A 20251-nucleotide genomic window follows, 5' to 3' on the forward strand; every position below is an offset into this window, starting at 1 on the left:
TCAAGCCTCTGCTTAAAGACCTCCAAAGAAGGAGACTCCACCACACTCCTTGGCAGCAAATGCCACTGCCGAACAGCTCTTACTGTCAGGAAGTTCTTCCTAGTGTTTAGGTGGAATCTTCTTTCTTGTAGCTAGAATCCATTGCTCCGTGTCTGCTTCTCTGGAGCAGCAGAAAACAACCTTTCTCCCTCCTCTATATGACATCCTTTCATATATTTGAACATGGCTATCATGTCACCCCTTAACCTTCTCTTCTCCAGGCTAAACATACCCAGCTCCCTAAGCCGTTCCTCATAAGGCATCGTTTCCAGGCCTTTGACCATTTTGGTTGCCCTCTTCTGGACACGTTCCAGCTGGAAGCCCTGGCAGCTCTCATCGCCTGGAGACTTGGGGTGGTGGGCAACCGGATTATCCGATGCAACCAGCTACTCTCTGTCTGGGAGGAAAGTGCTCATGGCAAGAGTGGAGATTGGAAGAGTTCTTCCTGCAGGAACTTGTCCCCGTCCCCCCCTTGTGGTGCTTCGCAGAGAGAGCTGCTTGGGGCAGAAGGGGCCAAGACCCTCCTCTGGTGCTGCTTCCACGCTGGGCCTGAGCAGCTCCAGGCCATTTGAGTGTGTTGTGGTCCCTTTTTTTCAGGGAGAGCAATGCTAGCCTTGACCTTCTTCTCCCCTCCTTCCAAGGGTGAAGCCCCTGGGAGAACCTGGCCCCCATCTGGGGGTGTCAAGAGCAGGAACGAAAGACCCTCCCAGCACAACATGGGGGAAGGGGCCGAGGATCCTTCTGCAGCACCCCCTCCCCAACCCAACAACTGGTCTGGCCCAGCTGAAAAAACGACACACACACACGGGGGAACTTGCTGGCTGCAGCTTTATTCAGCCCACAAGCTTGGAAGTGAAGCTCGGAATCATCCCAGCCAAAAAAAACCCTTCCCCGGGAGAGGAGAGGAGAAGGCGTCCCATGGGAGGTCCGAGGCCATTTGCCCACTCTGCCCCAAGGCATTGGGGGGGGCCACAAGGCCCCACAGTTGGCCACTGGAGTGGTTTCGGTGGTGGTGGGGGAGTTTGAGAGAGGAGCCCGTCTTGGGACCAGGTAGAGAGTGAAGGGGCATATAAAGGCCTTGGCCAGGGAAGGACCCCCAGACAAAGTGGGGCTGGCCCTCCTGGTGCGGGGGGGGGGCAGCCAGTGAGGCTGGAGGAGGAAAGGCTGGGCAGTGAGCAAGCCCAGCCCAGCCAAGCCAGAACCCCACCACCACCTCTTTCCAAAGACGGAAGAGAGGCATTTGTGGGGGGCAACTGCAGCGTTCTTCCCCCCTTCATCCCAGCAGCAAACCTCAGGCCCTGCTGCCCCCTGGTGGGAAGAAGGGGAGAGGCAGGTGCAGCTATTCTCCCCTCACCTGGGGAGTGGGGGGCTTCCAACACTCGAAGTAGCCCCTCTGAAGTGCATGGCATGGCTAACCTAGGCTCATTCAGTTCATTGGGTCTACCCTGAGCAGAACGAGTGCCGAATGCCCTTTGCATGCAACCCCTGCTCCCCACGGAGGGACCCTTTCAACTCCCACTTTTGCCCCACGGCTGACAGAGAATGCCCCCTGCAGACCCACAGGTGAGGCGGGGGTGCTGGTGGCGGTGGGAGGAGGAGGAGGGGGGCCCGTCACGCTCTCTCCTGGGCCAGGCGGTAGTCATAGAGGCTCCCTCGCTCCAGGAAGGGCCAGCCTCTGGGGGGTGCTCCCTGCCCTTTGGGGGGTCCCATGGGCGCGGCAGGTGGTCCGAAGCCCCCTCCACCCGGGGTCTGCAGGCGGAAGACGTCCTGAAGGGAAGGAGAAGGGAGACGTTTGGGGTGGGGGGGCAGAGGAGGCCCTCCATGCTAGGGTCAAGGTCCCCTTGGGGGGCACTGGCGGAGAAGCAGGGGAAAAGAGATGGGTCTGGGGGTCTAGAGCCAGGAGCAGAGGGAGGGGTGTGCACATGCACGGACCAAATCCTTACCCCAGGCCCCACTTTCACAGACGTCTTGCCGCCCAGGTTGATGGTGTGGCCGTCCTGTCGAATCAGCAGGTTGAGGCCTGGGGAGCCAGACTCACCCCCTGGAATCCATGGAGTGGGGGAATAAAGTCATTACAGTGGGGGGGGACTCCAAACTGAGAGGGCAGGGAGAGGTTTTTTTGGGGGGGAATGGTGCCTCTGTTCTCTGCCCACGACACAACCCTCCCCCCAGATTCAGCCAAGACTCCCCCTCCCCACCTCCAAGGCTCCCCGTACCCACAATGTACCCCTCTCTGCCCCCCCACCCACAAAGCCAGCCTATTGGGAAGGGGGAGCCGGGAGCCCCCTCACCTTGCAGGCCGTAGGGGCGGAAGGCCCGCCTCTCGCTCAGCACCGACAGCACCATCTCCTCCCGGAACTGCAGTTCCCGGCGCACACCGTCCCCCCCTTGGAAGCGCCCGGTGCCCCCAGTGCCTGGGGCCAGTTCAAAACACCGCAGGACCACCGGATACCTGGAGGGAGGGAGGGAGGGAAAGTGGTGGGGAGGTGGGGGTCATTCAGGAAATGCCACAAAATCTGCCCCCCTAAAAACAGGTGAGGGGCTGCAGAGGGACACACACTCCACCCTGCAAAGGTTTCAAACCCTAATTCCCACAGCTCACAGGAATTGAAGCCAAAAAACGTACGGAGGGAGCCTGGTTGGTGAAAAGTGGCTGCAGAGCCACACAGACTCAACCTGTCGGATTGGGGTTGTCTAACGGGACCCCCCCCCAAAGGGGCACAGCAACAGCCCAGGTCTTTGCTGTGGCTCCTGCCTTGCGGGGGTCAGACTAGAGGACCTTTGGGGGTCCCTTCTAACTCTGCAGTTCTCTGATTCCGCACTGCAGGTAATCCCAGAGTGAGCCGCACAAGGCCCAGCCCCGTCTCCTCCCAGGGGCTCAGCTAGATGCCCGGAAAAGGAGACGGAGCCCACCCTGGTCCCCCCTCCCCCCAGCCTCCCAGAAAGCACCCACCGTTTCTCCAAGATCTCGGGGTCCGTGATGCGGGTGTTGGTCATGTGGCTGTGCACTCCACTGCGGCCGTGCCAGTGGGGCCCTGCCCCACACCCGCCAGCCACCGTCTCGTAGTAGCCGATGCTCTCGTTGCCAAAGGTGACGTTGTTCATGCAGCCCTGTGGGGGGGGAGGGCGGGGCCGTCAGGAAACTGCCCCCCAGCCTCTGAGGGGCCAAGCCCCCCCCCACCGCCTCTCTCCCCATCTAGACTCTTCCCAGGGGATGATGGGAAACGGGAGCCATGCTCGGCCTCCCCTTCCCCACCCACATCAGCCGGAGGGGGGGCAGGGAAGGTTGCTGGGTGAAGAAAGTACAGCTTTTCCTTTAACCGTGATGTTTAGCTTATTTTTCAGTTGTTGCTTTCTTAACAATTGTTCCACTGATGATTCTATATTATATTTTTGGTGTTCTATTACGTTCTATAATTTTATTTATTACGGTACTTGCAAGCCGCCGTGGTGTTCATTTCAACGGGAAGCGTCCGGGAGATATAATCCACCAAGCAAACGAAAACCAAGAGAGCCGCTTGGGGACGCTGCCGTGGGGGTGGGGGCCCTCAACCCATTCCTGCACCCACAGCCATGTTGGGGTGAGGAAACACCCCCCCCCCAACCTCCCTCTGCCACAACAGGCAGAGCCCTGCAGCGTGAAGGGCCCCAGAAGTCTCAAGGCACCCAGCCCAGCTGGAGAGAGAAGGAGAGAAGCTCATCGTTGCTGCATCTGAAGAGCCCCCCCTTCACACTGGTGGATCCTGCATTACAGGGGGTGGGACTGGATGACCCCTGGGATCCGTTCCAACTCTACAAGCCTACGATTCTACGATCCCACCCACCCCTACCTCCCTGAGCAGAGTCTGGCTCCACTGGAATAGAGGCCACAGGTTCCCTGCTGCCGGCTGAAGGCTGGGCCCCTTCCCCCCCTTTCGGCTGGAGAGCCCCCACCTTGCCCAGCCCAGCTCGACCCACCCTCACCTGTCCCCCCCCCACTCACCTGAGAAGCTGCACAGGCCTCAAATGCCCGGAAGATGACATCGACCACCCTCTGCGAGGTCAGCACGTTGCCCCCCACCACGGCTGCGTCTGGGGAGGGGTCCAGGAGGGAGCCTTTGGGGATGAGGATCTGCACAGGCGCCAGGCAACCCTGCAGGGAGGGAGGGAGGGAGGGAGGGCAAGGACCAGCCTGCCTGAGAGGGCAAACCCCAAGGAGACGGGGGGGGGGGGACTATGGGGGCCCCAGGCAGGGATGGACTCCAACTCCCAGCGGCCACCAGGGCCAGTGGGCAGGGAGGGGAAGCTCCTCGCCCCCTGCCCTTTCGCCCTAGTCCAGCCCTCTGACCACTAGGCCGCACTAAAGTGAAACCAAAAACAGGGCAACACAGGACCAAATTCAAATGAACAGAATCTATTTACAACATACGTAATGTCAAATATACATCATATAATTCACATGAAAACAATACCCATAGGTCTCTTGAGAATCCCTGCGGATATGAATGGAACCAAAGGGCAGAAAGTCATTCAATAAGATACAAGCTGAAAATTGATGATCAATTAATTAAGAAAAAGATTTGGTTAGAAAGTAAAAGGTTAAGATGTAAAAGATATAGAAACAAGGTAACATTAAAGTAATAACTAGAAAGTATATAAGATTTAGACTTTACTATTGAAGATATGTGAAGAATCGCAGAAGGAGGAGGATTGAGGAAGTCAATAGATTAGCAACTAGGGTTATAAGTTTGAATTTTTGTTTTTATATTTTTTGTATTTTTTGTATTGTTGTACTTTTTGTGTTTTGTATGTTCTTTTTTGCTTTGTATTTTTTAAATGTTTTTTATTTGTTTGAAAAAACCTTAATAAATATATTATAAAAAAAGAAAGAAAAGCTTTGTATTGCAAAGTTCCAAAGTAGTTAAAGTAGCCAGAGAATTTGTCGTATTCCTAAGTTCCAAAGTAATGGAAGTATTCGATGAACTAGTCGGACAGTGCGTCCGGAATGTTGCCCTGTTTCGTGAGAACTTCTTCAGCGCAGAAACAGCTAGCTCCAGGTGGTGCCGCCGATTACAAAGGAATTATGTTTAAAGGTACAGAACTGCAAACTGCCTCAAGCGAAGGCGTTAGATGAAACAATTCAAATCAAAATCTGAGTTGAGTTGAGTCCCCCTGGGTGCATAGTTTTGAACATGAAAATAAATTGGGACTCTTGCTGACGTCAATATTTTTCATAATCCTTCCTTACTCCAGTAAGTAGTCTTACGATTAATCCACAGGACTGCGAACAATAAGTCTGTATCGGAGTGGTTGTGCGATACACAATGTTCCACAAGGGGCGCCTCCCTGTTGGCACTTCGAATCCTGGAAGGGTGTTCACCAATGCGGATTCCAACCACCCGGGTGGTCGAACCAATGTACAATAAATGACAAGGGCAGTGCATCAAATAAACTACTGTACATTCTAAATACATTCTGTTCGTTTGAATTTGGTCACGTGTTGCCGTTTTTGGTTTCACTTTAGGGGTTTGTTTTGTTTCTTACACTAGGCCACACTGCCTCCCCCCCAGGGGCTCAGGATCCCCGCCTTTTGAGAGGGGCCATCCCTCCCCTGGGGCCGGAAGGCTCCTCTGAGGGCAGGGGTCCTCCCCACTCCTTTCCGCTGGGGGGAGGCAGGATCCCCCGGCCCCTGCCTGGCTCCCCTAGGGGCCGCTCTCCTCCTCCTGCTGCCCTACCTGGTTGAGGGGGATCTCCTGGCCCACCATGCAGCGCAGGCAGTAGATGAGGGCCGAGAGGGTGATGGCTCGAGGGGCATTGCAGTTGCCGTAGACCTCGTGGCCGGAGCCCTGGAAGTCGAAGACAGCTGTGCCCTGCGGGGGGAGAAGAATCATAGAGTTGGAAGAGACCCCAAGGGCCATCCAGTCCAGCCCCCTGCCGAGCAGGAAACACCATCAAAGCATTCCTGACATATGCCTGTCAAGCCTCTGCTTAAAGACCTCCAAGGAAGGAGACTCCACCACACTCCTTGGTAGCAAATTCCACTGCCGAATAGCTCTTACTGTCAGGAAGTTCTTCCTAAAAGAGGTGGATGGGGAAAGAAAGAAAGAAAGAAAGAAAGAAAGAAAGAAAGAAAGAAAGAAAGAAAGAAAGAAAGAAAGAAAGAAAGGGGGAGAGACAGGGGTCCCGGCCACCCGTCCCACTGCCTCCGCTTAACTCTGTGCTACACGAAGGACTTTCTCTTCTCTGTCCCAACATTCGTCTCCCCTGGATGTCCACAAGTTTGAGCGTTACGGGAGAGAAAAGCTTTCCTCTCTTCATCATTTCACAAACTCCTATTGCTCCCCTTCTCTCTAAACTACAAGATCCCAAAGGCTGCCCCCTTTCTTTCTTTCTTTCTTTCTTTCTTTCTTTCTTTCTTTCTTTCTTTCTTTCTTTCTTTCTTTCTTCCATCCATCCCCTCCTTGATCTTTTTGGCTGCCCTTTCCTGAACCTTTTCCAACTCAGCCATCTCCTTCTGGAGGGGAGGAGATACAAGATTCCAACGGTGACGTCCTTTCAGCCCCCCCCCCCCAGCCACCTGCGCTCACCTGCTGGGGATCCACCGTCACCTTCAGGTGAATGGGGGAGCCATCGTCCATGAAGTCCTCGGCCTCCACCTGCAAGGGGCGTCCCGGCTCCCCCTGGCGGGCGGCAAAGTCCTTCAGCATGTCTTGCACGGCCACTTCTGCGTTGGCCTGGAGGGGGAGGCACAAAGGACAGCAGAGACTTGGGGGGGGGAGCTGGGAACTGGAGATCCAGGCATTTGCTCTCCTTCTCCCAAGGCATCCTCCGCTGTGGGTCTCTCTCCCCCTGCCTGCCTACCTGCCCACCCAAGGTTCCTCCGCCCACCACGCTCTCCAACCTGCGCCCACGTAGGAACTGGGGAGGCGTTTGGGTGTTTTATGACATCCGTCTATTGGCACCTGTAACATTGCTCTTGCTTTTCATTTTACACTGAGGGCTGCTCTGGAAAGTTTTGGATTGAAATACGTGAAATTATATACACCTATAACCCCGTGGATTAAGGAAGACCTTGAGGGGGTTATTCCACACTTCTAATAGGATTCTAATAGGAGGTCCGTATAGTTAAAGCTATGGTTTTCCCAGTAGTGATGTATGGAAGTGAGAGCTGGACCATAAAGAAGGCTGATCGTCGAAGAATTGATGCTTTTGAATTCTGGTGCTGGAGGAGACTCTTGAGAGTCCCATGGACTGCAAGAAGATCAAACCTATCCATTCTGAAGGAAATCAGCCCTGTGTGCTCCCTGGAAGGACAGATCCTGAAGCTGAGGCTCCAATACTTTGGCCACCTCATGAGAAGAGAAGACTCCCTGGAAAAGACCCTGATGTGAAAGATTGAGGGCACTAGGAGAAGGGGACGACAGAGGGCGAGATGGTTGGATAGTGTTCTCGAAGCTACGAACATGAGTTTGACCAAACTGCGAGAGGCAGTGGAAGACAGGAGTGCCTGGCGTGCTATGGTCCATGGGGTCACGAAGAGTCGGACACGACTAAACAACTAAACAACAACAAAATAGGATTCTAAGGTGGAGGTTTGGGGTGCAGACCAATATACATCTATAGAGGAGGACCATGGTTGTTGGGTTTTTGGGGTGGGGGGAGAGACCCTGGCTGGCCCAGGGTGGCAGCAAAGGAAAAGAAAGGAAAAGGATGGCTCCAGTTTACAATAATATCCACATACGAAAACACACTGCAGAATCTCGGAAGGAGGTTGTTCAGCAGTGGGTTGGGCTGGATGACCTTCAGGGTCCCTTCCAACAACAACCAGAGGCTATCAACTCCTAAAAATCTCCCTCATTTCCAAGGGCTGATTTAAAGTCGCTCCACCCGGCCCCACGCAGTCTTCCTGCTCACCTGGATGTGGGCCATGTAGGCCTGCACCACTTCTAAGCCGTACTGACCAATCAGCTCGTTCACCAGCTGGATCCCCTTCTGATTGGCTGCCACCTGAGCGCGGAGGTCAGAGAGGTTGTCCTGCAGGTTGCGTGTCCCGCTGCTGCCGGGGAAGCGGGCGGGAGCCATCAGGGCCTCCGTGAGGGCTGCGGGGGGAGCAGGGGGAGGCAGGTGAGCCCCCCAGCACAGCTGGCAGGGCAGGGAAGGTCAAAGGCCCCCCCTTAATTCTCTCCTGCCTTGGTTCATCCAGCGGCCCCCACATACCCTCCTCCTGGAAGACGCCGTCCTTGACCAGCTTGAAGGAAATGAAGACGGCCCCCTCCTCCTGGAGGCAGCGAGAGTGGGGGGGCATGGAGCCCGGCGTGATCCCCCCAATGTCCGCATGGTGGCCCCGGCTGGCCACAAAGAACACCGGCCTGGCCTCTCCTGGCCAGAAGACCTACAAAGGACAGAAGAATGGAACAAGCTTGGCCCTCAGAGAGCGGGCATATGCCAGGGCCGGGGGGCAGGGGGGGGCAGGAGCCAGCTCCACAGGGCAATGGGAGGAGCTCCTGGGACCGCCACCCCCCAGCTCCTAGGGCACTGGGCACCCCAACCCTCCCCAGTCCTGAAGGGGCCCAAGCCACACACCCAGTCTCCCAGGGCAGAGATGCCCGCCCAGGCTGCACCCCTGCCGGGAGACCCCCAACTCACAGGGGTGATGACGGTCAGGTCCGGCAGGTGGCTGCCCCCCGCGCACGGGTGGTTGCTCAGGAGAACGTCCCCCTCGTGGAGGTCGGAGCCCAGGTTCCGGATCTGGAAGGGCAGCAGGAAAGAGAAAGGGCAGGGGGAGGGAAGCCCCTCATTGGCAGCTGATCCCCGGAGTCAAGAGGGCTCCCAGGGGCTCCCCAGGTCCAAAAGGAAAGTTCCTCTGGCCCCCAAGTCCTGGCCTGCAGGACGGAGCTCTGGCACTCTGGACAAAGCCTGGCCACCAGCAGAGCCCACCCACTCCATCCAGGCAGTATGGCCTAGTGGTCAGGGTGCTGGGCTAGGGACTGGGTTCAAATCCCCACCCAGCCGTCATTGGGGAACCAGCTGCTCTACACTGAGCTCCTTGGAGGAATGGTGGGATTCAAAGGGGATAAAGAATAAGAGAGAGAATGCCATTTTCCATTTTTCCATTTTTTGGTAAAAATGGAAAGAAGAAGGAGTCCCAGCAAAGGAAGAATGGAATATGCAGAAAGACAAAACTGACCGGAAGAATAAGAAATCATTTTATAAAAGAATGGAAATGGTTTATTGAATATTTACAGATAAATTGTGAACAGAAAAAACACTGGCAGGATTATTGTAAAAACCTGAAACAAAAAAGTGTGTGTGTGTGTATATGTATATATATATATATAGAGAGAGAGAGAGAGAGAGAGAGAGAGAGGTTTAATAAATGAGCAAGTTTATTTGGATATGCAGAAGATATTAAAAATAAATTTAAGGAACCACAGAAAGAGGGGGAAGAAAGTCAAGTTTTAAAATGTCAAAATGAATGAAAAATAAGTAAAATGTATATATCTGAAAAATATTAATAAAATTAAAAAAAAATGAATCAGAGAGATGCACTGGGGCCCGAAGGCCATGGCAACTCAAGACTATACAGCCATGCCTCATGTTGCGTCCGCTTCAGGTTACGTCTTTTCAAGTTGCGTCCCACGGCAACCCGGAAGTACCGGAATGGTTACTTTCGGTTTCGCTGCTTGTGCATGCGCAGAAGTGCTAAATCACGCCCCGCGCATGTGCAGACGCAGCACTTCTGGATGCGAACACTTCCGAGTTGCGGACGTGCCTCTGGGGTGGATTACGTCCGCAACTCGAGGTTCCACTGTATATGAAAATATGTCTAGGGGTAGGGGTAGGAAGGGGGGAGCCGGGGGCCTTGGCTCCCTCCCTGGCTTGGATGCAGCTTCGTAGAGTCACGTTGTAGAAGTTTAGGGGGGCGGGGGGGGCGAGGCTTACCTGAAACTGCACCGTCTCCTGCATGGCGCCCAGGTGGACAGGGATGTGGGGCGCATTGGAGACCAGCCCCCCATCGGGGCCAAAGAGGGCACAAGAGAAATCCAGCCTCTCCTTGATGTTGGTGGAGATGGCCGTGCGCTGCAGGATGCGCCCCATCTGCTCTGTTGGGGGGGGAGGGGGAGAGGGTCAGGGTTTTTAATATTCTCTTGGGAGCCACAAAGAGTGGCTGGGGAAACCCAGCCAGATGGGCGGGGGATAAATAATAAAATTATTACCATTATCATCCGCTCTCCACCTCTTCCCTAGCCCCCCCCCCAGGCAGAGCACGCCCCTCACTCACCTGCGATGCTCATGAAGCGATGGGAGAAGATGGAGAGCTGGATGGGGTCGATCTGGGGGCCGACGGGGCACTCCGCCCCGGACCCCACAGCGATGCAGATGTCTCCGAGTCGGGTAATGGAGGCGGTGCAGGAGGGCTCCACAAGGATGGTGCTGGGGGGGGGGCACAGAAGTTGCAGCTTGGCTCCTTCTTCCCAAACCCCCCTCTTTGGAAACGGCCCACACCTTGGGTGCCCCACAGCCAGCCAGGGCCAAAGGCAGGGGTGAAGCCCCCCCCCTCACCTGTTCTTGTCAATAATGATGCTGGGACCAGGGATGGAGTGGCCCCAGGTGAGCTCCTCCAGCAGGTAGACGCTGGTGTCCAGGTAGCCACCCTCAAAATAGCAGCGGGACACCTGGGGGGCAGACAGTGGGGCTGTCGGTTGAATTGTTGTGGTTGAGCTTCCTGCATTGCAGGGGGTTGGACCAGAGGACCCCTCAGGGTCCGTCCCAACTCTGTCATTCTATTATTCTAATTTATTGCCCGCCCTCCACCCCGGGTCCCAGGGTGAGCTGCACTGCGAAAAGCAACTTTCAGCCTTGGAAAGGAGGAGTAAGGAAGCCTAGGAATTTAAGCTGCTTCCCCGAAGCAAAGAGCGGTGCGGCAAAAAATATTCCTTTTCTATTTCTGACCCACCCAGAGAGAGACAGGAGGGAAAGGGCAGAATTGGAAGAAGGACAGAACTAGCAGAGTCCAACGCAAGAGTCCCGAGCTTTTGGCAGCTGGGTCCCAACACAGGCAGCCTTTCTGGGGGGACCAGGCCCCTCTCCAAAAGCCCCAGCACAGGCTCTGGGGGTCCCTGCCTGTTCCCCCAGGCTGGCCTTTTGTATTTGGATACAGTCGTACCTCGGCTCCCGAATGCCTTGGGAGTCGAATGTTCCAGCTCCCGAAGTGAGTGTTCCAGCTTCCAAATGTTTTTTGGGAAGCCGAACATCCGCTGTGGACACCGCTATTGTTTCCGGCACATCTGTGCAACCAGGAACCAATTGGAAGCCGTGCCTTCGTTTCCTAACTTTTCGAAAGTCAAACAGAGTTCCAGAACGGATTCTGTTCAACTTCTGAGGTACGTCTGTATTGCAAAAAGGTCACCCATGTCTCCAGGACCTCCTCCTGCCAGAGAAACGGGGCCTTGCGCTCCCCCTCTTCCTGCCCCACAGCTCCGCAATGGTCCGCTGAGGCTATATATTGTATTAGGAAAGGTGTGACCTTAAAAGAAAAGTGTCCCCTTCTGACAAAAGAGGGCATTTGAAATCAGGATGGGACTCTCATCAGATTGCAGGTTCGAAAAGCACCTGAGCACCCAGCAGTCGGGGGAGTCCAGCTCCCTCCCTCAAATCCCCTAACCCCCGGATGCTTTGGATTCCAGCTCCCATCAGCCCCTGGGCCAGCAGGGAGGGAAGGAGCCATAGCGCAGAGTTAAACTGCGGAACTCCCTCCCACAGGAGGAAGGGATGGCTTTCAAAGAGGATTGCACAAATGCATGGAGCAGAAGGGGGCTCTCGAGGGCAAGCAGCCAGGCTGGGGCAGGGGCTGGGGAAGAGGTGCAGGGGGGGTCCTCACCCTTTCCCGGCGGGGGGGCTGCTCACTGGCCGGCACCGGCTCTTCCTGGCCCAGCCCAGAGCTGGCCGTGCCCCTCACCCGCACGTCGTCCACCAGGATGGCTCGGCCGGGGATGGTGAAGCCAAACTCCTGCTGGTACCTGAGGGGGCAAAGCGCAGGCTCAGCGTTTGAACGCCTGCATCTCCTCCCCGCCCGCCCCCCTGCAGAAAAGGGCCAGCCGGCCGCTTCCGAGCTGCGCTGCCAGGCGGAAGGGGGAGCCCACTGACCTGGTGGCAAAGGCGGCGCCAAAGTCCCCGCTGCGGCAGGACTGGGCGGTGGCCGGGTAGCCCTTGGCAGAGCACATGAGGGCGCAGTCCGTCCGCTCGTAGCGAAGGTGCAGGAAGGGCTCTGTGCTGATCTGGGATCTGGGGAGGCCAAGGGGAGGGCAGTCAGCAAGCGGCTGGGGGCCCCCCAAATGTAAGGCCAGCTCCCCCCCACTCTCACATGCAGTGCCCAAGACTCTGCCTTCCCCAGAGGGCCGGGTTACCCACAGCGGCCCACAGGGCCTTTCCCGGCCTTCTCCCCCCCCCAGCCACCTGTCCCGCCCTGCAGGGGCAGCGCTCACCTGGCAAAGCCCTGGGCCTCCAGAGCCTGCACGCACTTGGCCTCCAGGGCGGCGACTCTCTCGTCCAGCTGGGCAAAAGCCTCGGGGCCGTAGGCCAGGGAGCACGGCTGCTGCGTCTCGTGGACCACGTCCGCCAGGGCCAGGCCAAAGGCGGACAGGATCCCGCTGTGCCTGCCGGGAGGAGGAAGGAAGGGAGGGACCGAGCGAGTGAGTGAGCGGAGGGTCGGTCTTCCTCTGCCAGGTCAAGCGAGGGGTCCTGGGGCTGGAGACCCCCCCTCCCCTCGGCACCTACTTGTGGATGAAGACCTTGCTCATGCCCAAGGCCCGGGCGATGGCACAGGCATGCTGCCCCCCAGCTCCGCCAAAGCAGGCCAGGATGTGGCGGGACGTGTCGTGGCCTCGAGCCTGGCAGGACAGAGGAAGGACAGAGCGGCAGTTGGAGCCCAGAGAGAGAGAGAGAGAGAGAGAGAGAGAGAGAGAGAGAGAGAGAGCTGGCACTCTCCTCCCACCCCCACCCCACCTCCCACAGGGGGCCCAGGGAAAGGGTCCCCATGCAGCAGGATTTGGGAAAGGGAAGCTCTGACCCCCTTCTTCACATATCTCAAGGGCCGTCCCATGGAAGGTGCAGCAAGCCCCTTATCTACTGGAGGGTAGGACTCGAACCCATGCCTTCAAGTGACAAGGAAAGATTATCAGGGGATATCAGCCATCCTTAAGGAGCTGCGTCTGAAACCACTGAACCTTCCTTCCCTGGAAGCAGGCCGAGGCTGCTGCCCCGATCCGCAAGCGGCCTGCTCTCCCGCCTTCCCAACTGGCAGCTGCCCCCGGCCTCTGTGGCCCCTTCAGGGGCTCCCTGAGCAGGTCAGGAGAAAGCCCCTCTTTACCCCTGGGCAAGAGCAGGAGGCAGGAGCCTTGGCACGAGCCCCTTCCTGCCCCTACCTGCGTCAGGGCGCGGATGGGTCTGCACATGGCCTCGTTGGCCACACGGATGAAGCCCATGGCCACCTCTTCGACGCTGAGTGAGGGGCTGGCCCCCCGGAAGGCGTTGACTCTGGCGGCCAGCTCCTCAAAGGCCTTCAGGGTGGCCTCTGGCGAGAGGGGAAGGTTCTCTGTGGGTCCAAAGATGTGGGGGAAGTAGCTGGGCAGGAGGCGGCCCAGGCACAGGTTGGCGTCCGTCACCGTCAGGGGACCCCCTGGGGGGCACAGAAGGAGAGGCGCAGTCAGGCCCCCACTGCCAGCACCCCATTCCCCACCCACCCACCGCCCCCCCTTGCCCCACACGGCCACCTCACCCTTCCGGTAGCAAGCGGGGCCAGGATGCGCCCCGGCAGACTCCGGGCCAACGACAAAGAGCCCGGACCTGGAGGGGAGGAAGAAGAAAAAGAGAGAGGAGGAGATTAATTGACCCCTGTGGCAAATAGGGGGGTTGGGGGCGCAAGGAGCTGCTGGCAAGAGAGAAGCAGCCCAGGCCTGAAGAGGAGAAGAGCCTGCTGGATCAGGCCAAAGGGGTCGATCCAGTCCAGCAACCTGCTCTCACGGTCGCCCCAAGGGGGCAAGCAGGATTGGAGCCAAGAGCCCTCCTGGCTAGGAGCTATCTGTGACTTGCCCCTCCTCCTCTTCCATGAAATTGTCCAATCCTCTTTCATCCTGGTTGGTGGCCCTCCTGGCCTCCTGTGGCTGGGAGTTCCACAGTTTAACTCGGGGCCCTGAACTCAAGGCAGGGGGAGCGGGAGAGACAGGAACAAGTGAGGCAGGGCGTGGGCCCCAAGGAGGCAGGGGCTGCGGGGTCACAAGGACGCCCACCCCATCGACGGGACGGAGACAACTGGATAGACAGAGTGCCAGGAAGCCCTCCGAGCAGCCAGAAGAGGGACCAGCACCCCACAGATCCCGGGGTGGGGGGCTGTGAGCCCGACCTGAAGAAGAGCCGTGAGCCCCCTCCGGCCGCCACGGTGTTGATGTCCAGCTGCGGGGCCTGGATGCTGACCCCGGCAGTTGTGGCCTCAAAGACGTGCTCGTACTCCCCGGCGTAGCGGCTCACGTCGGTGGAGGTGCCTAGGCGAGAGACCCCAGGTGAGGCACCCGCCAGAACAGCCCCTCGCTATTTTCTTATTGATTGAATTTATATACCACCCTATACCCGGAGGTCTCAGGTCTCACTGAAAAAATCACGATATATAAAGTCAAAATGAAAACAATAACCCAACAATAGCCCCCACCCCCAAAGAGCCGCATTTTAAAAGGGTCTAGGTCGGGTGTCCTCCCCACGCCCCACGGTTCCCCTTACCTCCCATGTCAAAGCCAATGACAGGCTGTCTGTCGGCCCGGCGGTAGGTGGTGACAGCGTAGCCAACGACGCCCCCTGCTGGGCCGGAGAGGATGGCGCGGGAGCCGCTGAAGGCCTCCATGGGGGTCAGACCCCCGTCGGAGCGCATGAACAAGACCGGCACGCCCTGCGGAGAGAGGCCAGGGGGCAGGGGGGTCTGGGCTCAAGCTCCCATCTGGGGGTGCCCTTGCAGGGCGCCCCCTCACCCCCTCTGCTGCGATTCCCCCAAGGAGACCGGGTGCAAAGCAGACCCCCCTCTCCGTTTTCCAGAGGCGGGACTGGAACCCAGCTCTCCCCGGACAAGTCCTTCCCCACTTCCCACCTGGAGCTGCTGAGCGAAGCCGTCCCGGAAGCTGCTCAGGTAGTGGTGGATGCAGGGCGTGAGGTAGGCGTCTGCGCAGGCCGTGTAGCCCCGGGGCACTGCCCGCACCATGGGCATCACCTGGGAGGAGAGGGAGACCTGCTGGAAGCCCAGCTCCTTCGCCAGCTGCCCCACTTGCTGCTCGTGCTCTGGCCACCTGCGGGAGGCAGAGATATCTGCTCAGCGCGGCTCACCCTCTGTCCCCGCAGGGCGCTAACACTTTTCTTCTGAAGCTGCCTAACTGTCTTGGCCGTCGCTTCCTCGGGGGCTCTGGTCTGGATCAGGCCAAAGGGGGCCCATCCAGGCCAGCCTCCTCCTTTCCCAGTGGCCAACCACAGGGAAACCAAGAGCAACTCTCTGCTCCTTGGTTTCCAGCAAGGCTCCCAACAGGTTTCCATCTGGCGGCTCCCAACAGGGTGGGTGCCACCACCGAGAAGGCCCTCTGCCTATTTCCCTGTAACTTTGCTTCTCCCAGTGAGGGAACTGGCAGTGTCCAGGCAGAACGATGGGGGTGGAGACGCTCCTTCTGGTATATAATGAATTATTATCATATTCTTATGATAGGGACCCAGGTGGCGCTGTGGTTAAACCACTGAGCCTAGGGCTTGCTGATCAGAAGGTCGGCGGGTCGAATCCCTGTGATGGGGTGAGCTCCCGTTGCTCAGTCCCAGCTCCTGCCAACCTAGCAGTTCGAAAGCACGTCAAAATGCAAGTAGATAAATAAGAACCGCTACAGCGGGAAGGTAAACGGCGTTTCCATGTGCTGCTCTGGTTTGCCAGAAGCGGCTTTGTCATGCTGGCCACATGACCTGGAAGCTATACGCTGGCTCCCTCGGCCAATAATGCGAGATGAGCGCGCAACCCCAGAGTCCGTCACGACTGGACCTAATGGTCAGGGGTCCCTTTACCTTTACCATATTCTTATAGGTTGCCCCTAGGCTCAGCCCCACAGCCTCAAGCCACAGCTCAAGACTTCCTCCCACCTCAGGAGCAGAACCATAGCTGCCAAGTCCGGATCGTAAAGATCCGGGATCGGCAGCGCGCGCACGACCGGAAGTTGCGTGACGCAACTTCCGGTGGCGCTTCGCCCTTCTATGGGCACCAGAAAATGGCGGCGCCAGCGCCGGAAGTCGCTTCCGCGCATGACCGGAAACACGTAAAAGCGACTTCCAGCGCCGGCGCCGCCATTTTCTGATGCCCATAGAAGGGCGAAGCGCCACCGGAAGTCACGTCACGCAACTTCCGGTCATGCGCGGAAGCGACTTCCGGCGCCGCCATTTTCTGGTGCCCATAGAAGGGCAAAGTGGCACCAAAAAAATGGCCGCCAGGAAGAATTGAATTTAAGGGACAATGCCGGGATTCTCTGCCAAACGGGAGACCGCCGGGAAACGGTGAGAAAAAAGGGGTTTTCCCGGCGGATACGGGATACTTGGCAGCTATGAGCAGAACTCACATGTAGGAGTGCAGAAGGACCACTGCCAGGCTGCGGATGCCCTGGGCCAACAGCCCGTTCAGCTGCCCTCGCAGGGCGTCCAGGTCCAAAGGCCGGTGCACCACAAGGGATTCCCCTGTCAAACCTGGGGGGGGGGGGGGAGAAAACCGCCAGGTGAACCTCTGCCTGCGAGATCCTCCCTGCATCCTCCTCACAGAGCTTCCAGCCCTCTGGGGCAGATGAAGGCAGCCACCTGTGAGATGAAGGTTCCCACCTGTGACTTTCGGGGCCGAGCCGTAGAGCTGGCATCCCTCGCGATGGAGAACCAGCCGTTCGTCCACCTCCAGCACAGCCTCGTACAGGAGATCTGGCATGGAGACTGCCTGGAGAGAAGGAGGGGGTGGCAGAGGAGGGGGGGGGTCACAGGCAGATCAGGAGACGGACATCGCAGGGAAAGGGATCTGCAGCCCTTTCACAGAACCACAGAAATGAGGATTCAGAAGGGGCACCATGGGTCATCTAGTCCAACCCCCGCAAACCTGGGATCACAACCACTGGCTCCTCCTCCATCTGTGGGGGGACGGGACTCTGCCGTCATAAACATGTTTGGTTTGGTGCCACAGACGGACGCCGCTGCTCCCTGCTGGCAAGCATAGGTCAGCCTCCTTCCTGGAGCCACATCGGGTTGTGCTTGCAGGAGGCCGGGTGGGCAAGGCAGCCCCTCAAGCAGGCTGGCCCCAAGCGCAGAATGGCTTTGTAAATGAAAAGCGAAACTTGAACTTGGCTCAGGAGCAAATCAGCAGCCAGAGCAGAGCTTTCATGCGCTGGCAGGAACACACACACACACACACACACACACACACACACACACACCCCGGTCAGCAACCAAGCTAAGAGCATAGGAAACTGTGTCAGGCTGTTGGTCCATCTAGTTGAGTGTTGCCTACTCTGGCCGGCAGCCCCTCTCCAGAGGTCTCTCCCAACCCCACCTGGAGATGCCAGGGATCTGCTCCTGAGTTATGGCCCTTCCCCTATGGCTATGGCCGTCCGTCAAATTGGGCTAGATGACCCTTGGGGGTCCCTTCCAATTCTATGATTCTATCCTGTTTCCTGCCCCCCCCCATTGACACAAGAAGAATTTAGGGCATTTGAGGGCAAGCCCAGCCGTGAAAAATGTGCTGCTCCACCGAGAAGCAAGTAAACTTGCCGCCTGGGGAGGGGGGGCACAGACTAGAGGGAGTGGCAGTGATTGGGGTGGCAGGGAGGGAGGGAGGGAGATGCTCAAGGCACGCAGGGGGGGGGGGGCACCAGCACATGGCAGCTGCCGCTGCTTCCACACACCCACCCACACGAGCCTGCCGGGGAAAGCACCTTCTCCAGCCCCCCCCCCCCGTTCCCAGTTGGCTGGCTGCCCAGCTGGCTCTGCAGAGGCACCTCCGGGCTGTTCCCACATCCCCCCTCCATGCCCAGCCAGTGCTGCCAGCCAATCCCGAGGGCAGCACAGCACCCACCCACCCCTCCAGGCTGCCCAGGAAGGTGGCACCGGCTGGCACCGGCTGGCCACCTCTCCTCCCGTTGGGCAGAGAGGAAGGAGAGGGAGGGGGAGAGTCCTGGCACTGACCAGGTCAAAGATGTGCGGCCGCGCCTGGTTGCCGATCTGGAGCAGGTCCCTGAAGCCCTTGGTGATGAGCAGCGCCAGGCGCTCCCCCTTGCGCTCCAGGAGGGCGTTGGTGGCCACTGTGGTGCCCATGCGGATCCACTCGATGCGCGAGGTGTCCAGGGGCTGGTCTTTGGGGAAGGGGATGCCACATTCCTGGGGGGGGGAAGCAAAGCGTCTGTCATGGCTTGCCAGGCTGAACACACATACACACACACACACACGGGACAAGAGGACAGGAAAAGCTCTTGCACAGCCTTTCCCGGAGGGCAGAGCCCTTGCACATAATGAATTGGAAGGTGCTCCTGTCTTCTTTTGGACCAAGCTCCTAAGGGACACTCCTGCTCTCCAAAACAAAGAACCAGCCCCCTCCAGCCCCAGGGCGGCAAGGGCCCCTGCTCCCCGCCCCCCAGGAGGACCATAGCAGCCAGGGGAGGACACCCACCTGCCCACAAAGCTCTGCCCCCAGGGTGCTGCTGTCCAGACCCATGGCTCCGGCTCCCCACACAGGGAACACGCAGCTGGGACACCAATGCCTTACAGTGACTGGCAGCAGGTGGCTCTCCAGGGTGCCTGGCAAGGGACACTCCCAGCCCCACCAGCGGAGACCGAACAGGGGGCATGCACGTGGCCCCGTTCTCCAGCTCCATCCAAGTGTTGCCTTTAAAGCCCCTCTTTAAGACCCCCGTCCAGCAGCTGAGATGGGCTTCAGGGGCTTCCTCCGGGTGCCCTCAGGTGAGCAGGGCCTTTTCTGGAATGGCACCCCAACTGCTGGAAGAACTGCTGGGCGTCCTTGTTGCCCTCTGTGAAGCCCCTCCCTTTACCTGGGGCTGTGGGGCTTCAACTAGCCTCACAGTAGAGCTGGGGGGCTTTCAGCTGCGGGGGCCGGCCTCTCAAGGGCCATCTATCGTTGCATAAGGCTTTTGGTGGCTGCTTGTAATAAGAGCTCCTGCTTCCTCTCCTGGCCAGAATCCTTCCCTCCTGCTGCCGCTTTCTTGGCAGAGCGAGGCAACCCGGAGGCGCGTCCTTGCCAGGCGCCAGGGCGGCTCTTTGCCCCGCGCCCCGAGGGCTTTCCCGGCCCTTCGCCCTGCGCAGCCCGCAGCCGCAGCGGCCTCACCTCCTCCAGGACGCGCCGGATGCCCTCGGTGGGGGCGTCGCGGTAGTTGGCCGGGTCCTCCGAGAGCAGCTTCAGCACGCGCGCCTTCCCTCCGGGGCAGCGGGCGAAGACGTCCGTGAAGGTGCCGCCGCGGTCGATGGAGAACTGGAAGTTGCCGGCGCCGGGCGCAGCCATGGCCCGACGGGACGCCCCTCGGACGGGTAGCGGGGAGAAGGTGCGGGTGGGAGCGCCGCCGACGGGGATCGAAGGGCTCAACGACGGCCAAGGGAGGGGTGCAGAAAGCCCGGTGTCCCCGCAGCCCGGCTTTAGCGCCTCACGGGGTCCACGGCAGAGTCCAGAGACGGAGGAGGAGACTCGGTCGGCAGCGGAGCGGGAAGACTGGCTCGACGGGGCGCCCCTCGCGGAGACCTCCGCTCTGGAAGCTCCTCCTGCCGCGGGAGGGGCCGATTCGGCGCCCCGCCTGACTTGTTGGACGGGTTCGGTCAGGGAAGGGAAGGGGGCGCTGCCGACTGCCGAGGCAAGGGGCGCCTTCCGCCCCGTCGAACATGCGATTGCGGTCCCGGGATGCGGGCTCATCGGAGTCGCGGCCCCCTCCTCTGCCTTGGAGACCCCCATCCCCGTCCCCTCCTGCGAAACCACGACCAGGAGGCTCCAGGCGCCCCTTCAATGCTCCCCTCCGACGGGCTAAGAGAGTCGATGCCCTGAAAGACGGTTCGTGCCCCCCGCCCGGCAGAAACTTCAGGCGCCGGCGGCGACCCCAGTCTCAGCCCCCACCCCCCCACCCCGGTTTCCTGGCCGGGTTAATTTTTTATTTTATTTTTACAAATCAATCTTTATTTCAAATTTTTAAAAGAA

The 20251-nt window shown here is 58.6% G+C and overlaps 1 protein-coding gene across 1 annotated transcript; it reads right to left on the reverse strand.

Annotated features, from left to right (window-relative positions):
• Positions 1–696: 696 nt before the first annotated feature.
• OPLAH (5-oxoprolinase, ATP-hydrolysing) lies at positions 697–19816 on the reverse strand. Its single transcript, XM_035124612.2, has 26 exons — positions 19397–19816; positions 18244–18435; positions 16897–17005; positions 16644–16767; positions 15152–15347; positions 14791–14956; positions 14420–14558; positions 13796–13863; positions 13443–13696; positions 12796–12908; positions 12504–12674; positions 12166–12303; positions 11900–12038; positions 10582–10694; positions 10301–10452; positions 9961–10121; positions 8665–8766; positions 8236–8410; positions 7933–8117; positions 6606–6752; positions 5754–5888; positions 4022–4171; positions 2993–3150; positions 2331–2491; positions 1983–2080; positions 697–1806 (listed from the first exon to the last, which is right to left on the reverse strand). The coding sequence occupies exons 1-26, from the start codon at positions 19568–19570 to the stop codon at positions 1651–1653; spliced, it is 3876 nt and encodes a 1291-aa protein (XP_034980503.2). The 5' UTR covers positions 19571–19816; the 3' UTR covers positions 697–1650.
• Positions 19817–20251: the final 435 nt, after the last annotated feature.

This window comes from Zootoca vivipara, chromosome 8, assembly GCF_963506605.1.
Source record: "Zootoca vivipara chromosome 8, rZooViv1.1, whole genome shotgun sequence".
Lineage (NCBI taxonomy): Eukaryota > Metazoa > Chordata > Lepidosauria > Squamata > Lacertidae > Zootoca > Zootoca vivipara.